At 42.3% G+C, this 13,949-nt stretch overlaps 1 protein-coding gene across 1 annotated transcript in view; it reads right to left on the bottom strand.

Moving 5' to 3' along the window:
- The window catches only part of Znf521 (zinc finger protein 521), a 287,726-nt gene that overhangs the window by 273,003 nt on the left and 774 nt on the right, over positions 1-13,949 (bottom strand). Inside the window, exon 2 of the mRNA XM_013014942.1 lies at positions 12,931-12,971. Coding sequence (XP_012870396.1) covers positions 12,931-12,970 — 40 coding nt within the window. The 5' untranslated portion in view covers position 12,971. The remainder of the gene's footprint in view (positions 1-12,930; positions 12,972-13,949) is intronic.

Below are 13,949 nucleotides of genomic sequence, written 5' to 3'. Positions count from 1 at the left end.
GTTTCTTGTTTTATTTTGCTTGTGTTTGTGGTGTTGGGAATAAACTCATAGCCTTACATCTAATAGGCAAGCATTCTACATCCCCAGTAACATCAGGTATTTTGTTATAGCACTACTATATGAACTAATACTTGTATTTAGAGCCCTTACTGCTGTTTAACAAAAAAGTAACTGGTAGATGGATAAACGGATAGATATCCATATGCATGTATACACACACACACACACACCTACACACACAAACTGCACATAGGTTGTAACTTAAGAACAGTACAAGTAGCTGCTAATATGCATTACCACTTGCTATCCATATCCTCTCTAAATAACTGCAAAATACATATTTAAAGAACAGTTCAATGGAGCAACACATTAGCCTGTCCTGAATATTGATGCATTCACTCTAACCTGGCTTGGAGAATTCTGTGGATGGCGGGAACACAGACAACTTTGCATAGAATTTTATTCCTTTCTGGAAAATACTATCTCAAACAGAAACAAACAAACAAAACAAAACACACACACACACACACACACACACACACACACACACACGGGAAATGTGAGTTGAAAATGAAAAAAAAAAAAAGAACATTGGTTAAGTGTCTTACTGTTTGTATAATCTCCTACCATTTTTTTCTACGTAAGTGCTTAATTAAAGAGTATGACAGAAGGCTGGACACCGGTGGCTCATACCTGTAATCCTAGCTACTCAGGAGGCTGAGATCTGAGGATTGCGATTCAAAGCCAGCCTGGGCAAGGAAAGTCCGTGAGACTCTTATCTCCAATTAATGACCAGAAAACTGGTAGTGGCGCTGTGGCTCAAGTGGTAGAGTGCTAGCCTTGAGCTGAAGAGCTGAGGGACAGCGCCCAGGCCCAGAGTTCAAGCCCATGGCCGACCAAAAAAAAAAAAAAAGAGTATAACAGATTGGTGATATACTGCCATTTTAGTATATACTGAGGTCCTTGATGTGGATACTGTGCAAATAATCTGAAAAGATTCTAAGAAGAAACATATTATGGTAGTGGCTATTTTCCTACATATCTATATGATGAAATAGGACAGTTGTTAAATTGTCTTTGGATACTAAAATAAGGGAGTTTATCCAGCATTTACAGAGCACTGTGAGAATTAAAACATTATATGTTGAAACAATGTTTGATAAGAAATGTACTCATTATCTTGCTCATGTAACTGTAACACCTCTGTACAGTATTTGTACAATTAAAAACATATTTAAAAAACGAATAAATAGAACTAAGTAATGACAAACCCCAATGAATACCATTGTAGGAAGTTTATTTTAACAGCAAAATAGGCCCTTAAATGAAAGATGGGCAGACTTGGAACACAAGTTAGCTTCGTATTTACTTCATACTTTCATACTTACATGAATTGACAACATATTGTTCTATAAAACTAGTACAATCTAAACTTAACATTAGGAAAATACATGAAGCCTCACCCCTCCCATCCCTCCCTGGTGCCTCGAAGTAAGAGTTTCACACTGCCATAACTTCCTACCAGTTTTCTCTTGCCATAGGCCCCCAGAAACTGGGCCAAGCAACCATGGATAGAAACCTCCAGATCCCTGACTCAAAGTAAATCTTTTCTCCCTTAAGCGGACTTCTCATTTTGCATTTGATCACAGCAATACAAAGGCTGGCTAACACACAGCATTTAGACAAATGGATGGACACGAACTGAAGATGATGAATCAATAGAAGTCAGACTCAATGACAATGCCATCCTTACAGCAATACACTTTGATCTGGGTTCCAATGGGTGTACTGCTGAGAGCTCAAACATATCTCACTGCTGAAATACACCTAAGACACAGGACAGTACAAATCTGGACACACACACACACACACACACACACACACACACAGAGGATTTCTAGTCCAAAGCAGATGCTGCTGCTAACATATCACCCAGTGAGACAACAACCCCAGAGTGATGAACCAGTTGCTGGCCCGGGCTCTTCATTCAGAAGCTACAAACTTCTCTGTGGGAACTTCAGGGCTGGAAGGAAGCCAAGGCCCTGGGAATGGCTCAGTATATCCTATATGGGTCCTATCAGATATTTAATTTCTATCAGATCCTTAAATGGTTACTTTGACAAGAAGCCATGATGGACATGCAGACCATCTGACTAGTGTTTTGGAGATTTGAGTCGTACAATGTAACCACATGCTTGTGCCATCAATGTGAATTATTTATTAACTTGGAGGAATCACAATTCCATAATATCAGAATTCGAATGTGTAGGAGCTAGAAGGGGACTAGAATTTTCTCTGTGAGTGATTTTGGTTCCACAGATTATTTAGCACTGAAATATAAGCCAAGCACTTGGCTAAGTACTCTCTAAGTACTCCCCTGGCTAGGCTAGGGCACAGAGGCAAACCACAGCCACTCCTTAGCCCATCCACAACACCTTACACTCATACTGGGTTTTAAATATGCAAACCAGGCAGTATAAAATGACTTACATATAAGAGGAGCTATAAAAGGGTGCCATTATCTTATAATGATTTTATTTTGAAGATTAAAGATTTAGTATAATGATGCAATACTTATGTAAATGACCTATATGATGCTGGAGGAGGCAAAAGGGATTTCATGCAAATCACCTTTTTCCTCGGTCAGTTACATTCCACCATCACCATTCACTCCAGTGTGGACATCTTTGACCATGAAGACCACCATGATACCCAATGTCATTATTCCTAAATAGACTTACACTTAAAATCCACGATTCCATAAAAGTTTATCTCAAAGCATTCATCCTATCTCTCAGGGAAAAGTAATCAAACCTGTACAACATGCATTTTTCAATACATCTTTCTGCCCTGCTAGTATTCTGTGCCTGCATATTTAATGTAATGAGTTTCTTGGAACTTGTTCCAACTTATTTTTGCATACTGGGGTTTCTCAAGAGGTAAAATTTAGTTTTACTTTATTTTTGTTATTTTTATTGGAGCTTGAACTCAGGGCCTTAGCTTTTTCAGTCAAGGCTGACACTCAATCAGTTGAGCCACAATTCCATTTCCAGCCTTTGGTGGTTACCTGGAGATAAAAGTTACATGGACATTCCTACCCTGGCTGGCTTTGAATTTAATGCTCTGATGTCAGCCTCCTGAGTAGCTTAGATTACAGCATGAGCATCCGGTACCTGGCTTAGTTTGCTATTGTTTTAAAAAAAATATATCAACTTCATATACACTCTCAGAACCTCTAATTATCATGTAGGAAGTATGCCAATAAATTCTTGAAAATTAAAAAAGTCTATTAGTTTTACTATCACAAATGTTATCCAAAAATTTTAGGACAGATCAAAGATATTGTAGTGTCAATGAATGAAGTCCAAAAGACTTGAAAGAGTTCTCTATATTATGTTTAGTGGTTTCTGGCTATAAGACAAAATCAAGCTTACAATTATTAGTAAGTATAGCTCATCAAACATTTAATGCCAAAACACACACTTTCGAAACTCATTTTATCTCATTGTTTGGACATTTTCAACTGGCAGAAAAAGTTAGTATACCATATACACGTCTCTACCCATGTATCTTGGAGCAATTAAAAATCTTTGGAAGGTGTTTACAATCTCAGCCAGATTTCTAGACTCTGAGCTTCCTAAGAGCGAGCAAGGCTTATTTTTGTTTCCTTCTGAAGTGAATCTTCAGAATTGAGCACAGTGCCCAGGATGAAATACTGCAAGCATGGGGTGGGGAAAATGTAAAATGATGAAACAAGCCCCCACGTGTTCTTAAAAGAAATTTGAATCCAAGAGGACAGACTCTTTGGCTCACCAAAACAAGTAGCTATATGTCACTCACACCTCAGCTCTTCTACTCTGAAATCCCCTCTCTACTAGGCTCTGACCATCACTCTGTGTGTGTGTGTGTGTGTGTGTGTGTGTGTGTGTGTGTGTGTGTTTTAATTACTGCCTCTTTCTAAGAATTAGTATGCATTCCCTGCATCTGGTTCTTCTTTCCTCTGGCCTCAGGTGTGCAAAACCTTTTGTGTTATATGTGGACAGATTGGAAGTTCAGGCTCTACACATCAGCTGATAGTTAGCTAAGTCAAGATGGCACCACCTTCCTGCCAATGTTTTGGCTTTATTAGCACTTGGTAGAGTGGTACTTGGGATGAATGCTAATGAGACTGATGATCTATCTGATAAACAATACACTTACATATACCCAAAACATTACAATTTAGTTGGATCTAATCTGATTGTATTTTACTGGATCTAATCTGATTCTACTATGAAGAAAAGGGCTATGGAAGAACATGTAAGAAAGGCTGAAAATTACTTAACAGTGAAGATACAGTTTAGAGCACAATATTTGTTAAGAGTTCTGGCCATAGAACACTTCTAATAAAGCACTTTAACCCTCACTGTGTATGAACTTTTCACCACTCTATGAGTTTTCACAAGTGTACCATGTATTCCAAAGTTTCCATCTTGATATATCCCCCATGGTACACTGATGGGATAAAACATTTTGGGGAGAAAAAAGCAAAAATAAAATGAAAAGAAGGTAATACAAATCATGAAATGACACTTTATGACAGTGATTTTAATTTCTAAAGGAGATTATATTCCTTACAATGATACTGATTTGGAGTGGGGAAATTGGTTTTGCTTTAATAAAATTGACACATGGATCTGCTAAACAAAATATATTTTATAGAGCACATTAGAGTACACATGTACACATTTCATATTGTACTTTTTAGTTTGGGGACAGTCCTGGGGTTTGGAACTCAGGGTCTTGTACTTGCTAGACAGGCGATCTACCTCTTGAGCTTCTCACCCAGCCTTTATACATTTGTTATGCACCCCGCCCCCCGCCGCCCTGCCTGCCATTGTGGAGCTTGAACTTCAGGGTCTGGGTGCTATACCTGAGCCTCTTTATGCTCAAGACTAGCACTCTACCACTTGAGCCACAGCATCATTTCAGGTGTTTGAATGGTTAGAGGTAAGAGTCTCACAGGGACTTTTCTACCCAGGCTGGCTTCAAACCAGATCTCAGCCTCTTGAATAACTAAGATTACAGGCATGACAACCAGCACATGGGTTACTTCTATGTAAGTGCTCACATTTATGTGCACACTGGCCTGGATTGTGAGCTTTGCACTTACACAGTCCACCACCACACCCAACTTTTATCGGTTGAGATGGGGTCTCCAGAAGTATATGCCTGGGCTGTCCTGACACCACAATCTTCCTAATCTCTGTTTCTCAAATAGCTGTGATGATAAGAGTCAGTCACAGTGCCCAGCTCTCACACTGTTTTGCAATAACTGAGGGGTTGAAACGTTTTCATTTCAGATATATAAAAATGTGTTATCATAATCACAACACCAAAATGTAATTCCAACCAAATGCATAATTATGAAAATGCATATTCTGAATGTCAGCTGCTCAGCCTTACTCAGCTTGGGAGATTTATACTCATGCATGAATAGTACAGTATATACTTTCCAAACCAAATCATCTTCATTAGAAAATAAGACTTAATACGAACACATGCCCAACACGAATGCATATGCAAATGAGAAATTTACATATATATTTAGGATTTTTTTCAAAGCATTTTTATGCCATGGAATTAAAATATAGGGTGGTTAAAATAATTTTTAAATGTATGTATTTATTGCAAACATTTTTTTTCTTAGAAAGGGGAATTTCTAGACAGTTCTACGTGAATCTTGTTTTTTTACAAAATTATAATTCTCTGCTATGAGCCATCTAGAGTAGAAAAGCTAACTATGGTGTGTGCAGCTATAATGATACCCAAGATCAGCCCAGTGCTCCTAGCTGTGGCAGGGTCCCCAGGCATCGGGGTAACTGCTGCTTGATCATTATCCCCGCTAAAAGTGAAGACACTGAAGTTATAAGGAATTCATATCTTACTGAATTTCTTTCATCTCTAATAATTACTAAACTGGCATAATTACTTGTACGAGAGGTGGAATGTGATGCATGCTAAAAGCCCAAGCTGCCTAAAATTAAAGATTAAAAAAAAAAACCATGATTCTACTTAGTTTTCAAAGATTTATCTTGTGTCAGGCTTTTATGCCAAGAGTTGCATAATTATTTAAACCATTTAAAAGCTTTCCTTCCACTATTTGATTAATACTATAACAGAGCTATTTAAATTTACTAATGTTAACTTTAATGTTTAAGTTTTAATTGCTTTGTAATAACATTGTTCTAGAACATATTTTAAATCAGCCTGGTACACTTTCATTATAACAAACAAGGCACATGAAACCATAGCCAGTGCACCACATAATTCCCAAACAAAAACATAGGAATAAATCTCAGATTTAATTGAAATGGGATTGGGAAAGTTGGGTGGGTCTACCAAACAGCAGCCTAATGAACTACTTTAGTCTTTGACAGAGCTACCAGGAATCAATGGGGGAGTGTTAGATACATCTGAGAAGATACTTCACTAGAGGGTTGATTTGGCTTATCTGCCTATATATAAAAATCTCACTTGATTCAATAACAATCTTTAGCATATTACTTAATGATAATATTCACATTTTGAACAAGCCATAAGGCTGTTAACATGTGATCTAAATGGTGCAAGTCTTAAAATCATTTTCTCTGTACTAAAAATAACCAACCAAACAAGCCCTACTGAACATGATGTCTATTTAAATCCAGGCACCGGGACTATCTTCTATAGTCACAGAATTAATGACACTAAACCAGCAAAGTGAATTATCAGATCAATTAATATGACACACTAATAGGAAAAACAGACCTTTCATAAAATTCCCAATTGGTCTTCAGAGACCTTCACTTTACTCCTATCAAATCTTCTTTCTCTTTACTGCATGCTCTTACATCAAAATGAAAACTCCAGCAAGAAACTACATCAACAAGTATTTTACTAGGCTGTACCAAACTAGCCAACTCACACAAACTTCCTTTAAAATTAAATGAGTTGGGAAGCTATCTTAAAATGTTCCCATAAGATAAAAAGAAACCTCTTACAAATATGCTACAAAACTTGCACGGGTCCAAATAAGTAAGTAAAAAGAACTAAGTATAATTACTGGAAGCAAGAAGTTGAAAATGCTGTCATCACTGTGAGACGTCACTGCTGTCAATAAGAATAACTACAACGGATTTCAAGGGACATGGGAATACTCTGGCAAGACAAAAAAGAAAAAAATATTAACAGCTTGCTGCATAAAAAGCTGCTAATCTCAAATCCCTTTGTAATTTCATTTTTACATGTATGCTTTTATGTTCAATATCCTATTTTTTTTGCCCCTTTCTGGCTGGATGAATAGAAGCCAACAAATCCACTCGTGGATCAAACAGATGTTTTTGTTTTTTAAGGCCAAGTGGAATCTTGTGAATTTCTGTACCCTCCCTTTAAGAAGATGCTGCCAGAAGTACTGAAATCATGAAACCGGCATTTTGGAAAAGACTCACTGGACCATCCGTTCTGGATCTTCGGCTAGCACTCATGGGATTCTTGCCAACTGTAATTGCTGTTTTTGTTTATTTCGGATTGTCTACTGATTGGACTATAATCAATTTAATGACTTCAACATCTCGTCAGTATAATTTAGTGGTGGTGGAGAGAAGAAATAGTCACTGGTTGATGGGTGAATAGTATAACTATTGAAAGGAGGCATGAATGTCAAGCACTAAACTTGGGCAATGTGTCTAACCTTAGGCTTTTTAGCACCCAGTGTAAAGGTAAAAGCATATGCTTCTGTGTGCCATACCAGAAACAGTTATAATTATAGAAAGAAATATCAATATATGTAATGTGTATATACACTCACGTATGTACTTAAATATAGCATACATCTTCTTCATACTTTCTTTTAAAAAGAAACTTACCTTGAGTTAAGACCTATTTTAAACAAAAGGGAGTCATGTTTAACCTACCAAAAATAATTTTCAGCATAATGCTATTTTTTGAATATGGAATCATTTCCACTACCTAAATGGTGTTTTTGAGAACTAAAGCACATATAGTATAAAGAAACCATATTTTCTTTGATTGAATCTGTTCTCTTGTCTTCCCATAAAAACACATATTTTGACTATGAAAAAGAACAGAAAACAGAAGTTTAAATACAAATGGGGGAGTTCAATGTTTCATTAACTTGTGGTAACTTTTTTAATACCTACAATTTTTTGCACCTTTTCCCTTAGAGAATACATGTAGCCTAGTGGACTTTCAAAAGGGTTGGAACTTAAAATCCACTGCATTTTCATTCAAATTCTATCAATTATATTTCTTCTTTAAAATTTGAGGTGGGTTTCTGCCACTTCATTATATTTCTAAGTAAATTGCTTCTCTTTTTAAAAAAAAAGAATATAATCAAAGGTAAATGGGGAAAAAACGGTCCATCAAGAGTGTGATAACTTCAAAATGTGCCAAGTTAAACAGGCTCTTTGGGGGCTCTCTTTCTCCCCAGTTCTTACCGTCCCTCTCTGGAGACCCTTGGTATGAGTTTATGAACACCTAAGGGTCCAGATATTCTAATTGTATCTTGTGTTTAACTTGGCCATTTAAGTGACTAAGTACTCCCCTCTCTCCTTCCCAGCTTTACAACTTGGCTCTTACAAAATATATCACACCTTCATATTGTGGACCACTTTCTTCTTTTTTTCTTTTTGCTTCTTATAGTGCATTTTGGAGTAAACTTGAACCAGAAAAAAAATAAACTATTTGTTATCACGTAAAAAGCCAGGAAACTTCCATCAGAGAAGCACCACAAGAAATAGAATAAAGAGCCTGCAAGAAAAATAGAAATAGGTCACAATTGACCAATTTGATGCTACTGATGTGCTGCCTCTAAAAATAAGCTGACAGCAGAACTATTTCCAGTCAGGTAATCTACTCAAATACCATTGTCTACTCTCAGGAATTGAGACAAATAACTAAATAATACAAATAAGGTAGGAAGGGGGAATCATTTAATTGTCTCACTACCCATGCCTCTAAATACTGGCTGCACTTCTCCGCTGCATTTATCACAGGGTTATTTTGACTATGTGCAGCAGAAGAACAGAAGTTCCCAACCTTTTCTGTTGGCTGATGAGATTTTCATGCCAGAGTTTTGAGTGACAGGAAGGATAAGGGAGTTCTCTGTTTCAAAATATACTTCGCAGCTTGCACAAATACAAAAAAAAAGTTCTTTTTTTAAAATGTTAAACAGTTTTAATTTACTTAGAAAGCTCAAATAACACAGCCTTCTCTGCACTCAAAAATGGGATGCTCACCTTCAGGAGGAGGTCTGTTAGGACAATGACCCTAAACTTTGCTACAAAGGAAAAGCTGCATAATTTCTAGATAGTTCTAATGCTCATTGGAAGTACTAAAATGTATGAGAATTCACAGCATAAACTCATCTGTTAATAGAAATTTCCTATCTATCATGCCACAATTAAAAAAAAAGTATTTGGTTAAAAAAATTGAAACTTCAGACTTAGGGGTTATTTTGTTTAGATGTCTTCATCTGCCACATGTAACCTATTCTCCTGGGATACAAGTTTTGAATTATATGAAAAGTGGTGGCTTTATTCGGAGTATCATTTAAACCTTGTTTGTTAAAGAAATAACATGTATATAAGAAACAAGTTGGAAAGTGGATGCAGGACTTCACGTTTAAGACTATGTCACCACTACCTCCCTCCCTCCCCCCAGTCCCCTGCCACTCAAGGTGGTTAAAAGTGGGCTCTGCATGGTTTTGGTGGAGTCACTCATTGAATAAAATCAGGATCTTTACCTTTGAATGACAAAAACTCCTAATCACTTCACAAACTAAGAGACTGAAATCAGTACTGCCATTTTATACCTGCTAACAGCCCAGTGCTGACCATGGCCTGTGACTACTAACGCCAGACTATCTGTCATAATAATTCCTCTTCAATTTTTCTAGGACCCACGTGTGATCTTGTGAACAACACAGTAGATACAATCAATATACTCACAGCACATCCTAAGACACATTCTGGACAGGGGGAGAGAAAAAAAAAAAAGGAGATCCGTCCAAGAGAAAACAAGGAAAAATCAAAATACTCAAGCAAGGGCCAGATATTTTAACAAGAAACCTACAAAATGCCTTTGCACCTCTCCAAAACCACTACTATTGTCACAGTTCTTCGGTTGACATTGCCCATCTTAATATGTAGGTTTCCAAGCAAATATATATTCTGAAGACAAACAAGCCACTCTTCAGTGAGGAGTGTACTATTTTTATTGCACTCTTCAGTTTCTCACCCCCAAAGCCCAGTCTGCCTACCTGAGGCCATACCAAGAAACCCAATGGAGAAAAACATCCTACTCAAGCCCAGAAAAATGGAAGCGAAACCTTTGTTTCTAATGCACAATTTATTTAGAACCTAGCAATTGAAACAGAGGCAATGGCTTTGTGCATACACTTGTATAATTTTGCAACCTGACAAGAAGACAAAAGAATAAAACGCCCTGGTTCATTCATTTTCACGTGCCTCTCCCCCTCTCCCCCGCCCCACCTACTTAATAACCTGGGTCCCAGGTATTTCAGAGCTTGGCTTATCTAAGGCTGCCCAGCAAATACTGTCAACTGATGGCTTCCCTTCATTGTCCATCCAAGGTCCGAGGTGCCCGAGAAGATATCCTCTTTAGGAAGCAGAGGGAAGGCACACTTGCATTCCCAATCAACACAACTTTCACTGTAAATTCATTCCAAAAAAATGCAAGACGAACACCGAACGCCAGAAGCTATGGATGAGTAAAACGACCCATGGTGCAAACTTTAATAAACTTTTCAAAAAATCAAAACAAAAAACTCCTCGTATTCCTGCAAGGAGCTGTCAGGAGTCTTTTCTCGGAGCCTCGGAAAGTAGGCTGACCCCCTAGCTCTACCCACATTTAACTCATGTTGCTGTGGACCAGTAAGGAGGAAGACGTTTCTCCTGGCCCTTCTCTGCTTTACTTTCTAGGCAGCGGAGGCTCGCAGCAAGTTTCCCCGAGCGAGCGCCGATCCAGGGTTACCCTGACACCACGCAGGCCATGCTCTCCATCCACACTTTCATCTTTCAGGCCCCGGGGTCAAAGTGTCCTCTGGGTGGGGTGGGGGGGAAATGTGGCCCACGTGAATGTAAACCAGCCCCCAAACTGTGTCAAGATACATGTCACTTGGTTTCCAAACTCAAAACTTCTCTGCGCTTCAGGGGAAAAAATAAAAATAAATTAAAGGGAAAAAAAAGGCCAGCGATCGGGGCTGGGAGGCCCTCCCCCACCCCGTCCCTTCCCAGAAGAAGAAAGGGCTTTGTGTGTGCGGTGAGAGAGCTCCGTTAATCGACTTCCTAAATACACATTGGCCACGGCCTGAAGGCTTCAGGCGCTGGGCTCTGCCCGCCCTCCTTGCCTCCGAGCCCGTGGCGGAGTCGCCAGAGCCGGTGGCAGGAACCCAGGCCACCGGGAGCCCGGGTCCAACAGCCCAAGAGGAAGAGGATGCTGCGCCCCGGGGAGCAGAGGGCGGGGCCGGGCCGTACGGTCCCCCGCTGGACCCTGCTGGCCCCCGCGGGCACACTAGCAGCCCTTTGTCCTCCTCTTTAGGAGGTCGTAGGGCCTGGGCCACCTAGAGCTGTGGCCCCCTTGCTCTCCCATCTCCCCCGCCGGGCTCCTTGTCCAGTCTGCCCGCACCTCCTCCGGTCCCCCGCGCGCTCCCATTCCCCCTCCGGGCTGTCGGCTTCGCAGCGCCAGTCCCCCCACCCCGACTCCCCCACGGCCTCCCGCCCCCGATTTCCCCGAGAGGAGGCTGGAGAAGGTGGATGGGGAGGATGGAGGGGGAGGAGGAGGGGGAGGAGGGGGAGGGGGGGAGGAGGAGGAGGAGGAGGCCACCACGTGACTCTCCTCGCCACATTCCAACACAGCCACCAGGATCAATAACTTCAGTGTCCCATGTCCCCCCTCCTCCGCCGCCGCGGCTAGCTAGTGTACCCCCAAACCATGTATACACACACACACACACACACAGTTCCCTCTGCAATGGGGAGCCCAGCCCGACCCCTGCACGACAAGCAAAGGACAGCAAGGGACACAGGAGGAGGAGGAGGAGGAGGAGGAGGAGGAGGTGGTGGTGGTGGTGGTGGTAAGGGGGCAGTCAACTTTCTTGGAAATGGCCAAAAGGGGTCCTGCGGGGCCCCGCCGGGGTCCCGCCGCCCGCGGCCACCAGCCCCGGTTTGTTTACAAGCGGCCGCGAGCGCGCGGAGAAGAACCCGAGCGAGAGGAGCGCGGGTGGGAGGCGGCGGCGGCCCTGTGTCCTCGCCCTGGTGTGGCCAGGACCTTGGCCACGTTTCTTTTTTTCGCGAGCCAGGACTGCTCCCCCTCCTCCTCCAGGAGATGACTTTTTACTTCTTCAAACGAAAGAAAAGAAGAAATGGAGAAGAACACAGAAGCAGCCGCACCGCACAGTTTGGCATATTTATTCTTGGCGAAAACACACATCAGAAAGTTTTCCCTGCAGCCCAGATGTGGATCGCAGACGGGGCGGGGGGGGGCGTTTCCTCCCCCTCCGGACGACTGCGTTTTCTTTCTTTCTTTTTTTTTCTCTTTTCTTTCTTTTCTGTTTTTGTTAGCTTTTCTCACCTACTGTCTACCGCCGCCCCATTTGGGGATCCTCCTCCCCGTCTTCACCCCCCCACCACACACACACACACACACACACACACACACACACTCCACCTGGGGGCTACACGGGAGGGGAGCGCGCGCGCCCCCGCACTCACACTCACACTCAGGCGCGCACACGCCCGGCGGCCACGCAGCCCTCGCTCCGCTACCCACAGTGGCACTCACGGATGGGGAAGGCGGGGTGGGGTGGGGTGTGTGTGTGTGTGTGTGTGTGTGTATGTGGTGATGCGGGGGGGGGGGAATCCTCCTTACCTTTGAGGGATCTCGGTTTCGCTTGCTTGCGGCGAGACATCCTAAAAGCAAACAGCTGAAGTTGTTTCAATTCAGCCCTGAAAGAAACTACACTTCCTCGTGGCCGCGCGCCCCTCGCGCCGCGGCGCCTCGCGCCCTCCTCCGCTCGGCCTCCCTCGCGCCCTCGCTCCGCGCTCCTCGCTCCGCGCTCCGGCTCCTACTAGCGCTCGCGCGCGCGGGGGGCTCGCGGCGGCCCGGGGCTCCACGCTCTGCACCGCGGCCGCGGCACCAAACTTTCCCAGCCTTCGCCCCCCACCCCCAACCTCTAATCGTGGGGGGGTGGGGAGAGAGGGGAAAAAAAGAGGAAGGGGGGAAAAAAAGAAAAAGGAAATAAAAAAGAACAAGGGGAAAGTTAAAAATGATATAGAATTCAGGACAATGTGGCAACAGCCGTCAGAAGCGCGATGGTGGGGGGGGAGATCCGTTCCTAGGTCCTCGTCAATAAAAACTCACATAGTGAAGTCGCAGAGGGAAGGGAAAAAAAAGACTAATAAAAAGAGAAGCATCTGGATGGTTCTTTTTCTTTATCACTTTTTCCTTTGCCACGAGAATTCCCCCCTTCCCGAAATATTTTTTTCTATATTAAAAAAAAAACCCAAACCACACACACATCCAATAATTACTGATTTGTTTCCAAAGCGAGCGTGTAGTTTGGGGGTGACCGAGGGGAAAGGGGGGGGGGAGGAAATCAACCCTGCCAGGCTACGAAAATATCTTGAAAAAGAAAAGAAAAAAAATCTCCCCACCGTCCACGGCAGATGCGAGTGGGCAACGGAAATCAGCCCAAGGGGCGAAAAAATACTTTTTCCCCCTTCCCTTCCCCCTCCTTTTTCTTTAACGGGGAGGAGGGGGGGGAGGAAAGACCCACACACTTAAAGTAATTTTCAAAAAGAAAAGGCGAAAGCGGCCGCGCCGGTGGCCCGCAGGTGGTGTGCGGGGCTGCCTGCCTGTGTGCGGGGGGCGTGCGGGCCGCGGCTCGG

This window comes from Dipodomys ordii, unplaced genomic scaffold, assembly GCF_000151885.1.
Source record: "Dipodomys ordii isolate 6190 unplaced genomic scaffold, Dord_2.0 Scaffold25, whole genome shotgun sequence".
NCBI classification, from domain to species: Eukaryota; Metazoa; Chordata; class Mammalia; order Rodentia; family Heteromyidae; genus Dipodomys; species Dipodomys ordii.
Note: the sequence above shows the minus strand (reverse complement) of the source record. Positions and strands in the feature narration are given on the sequence as shown.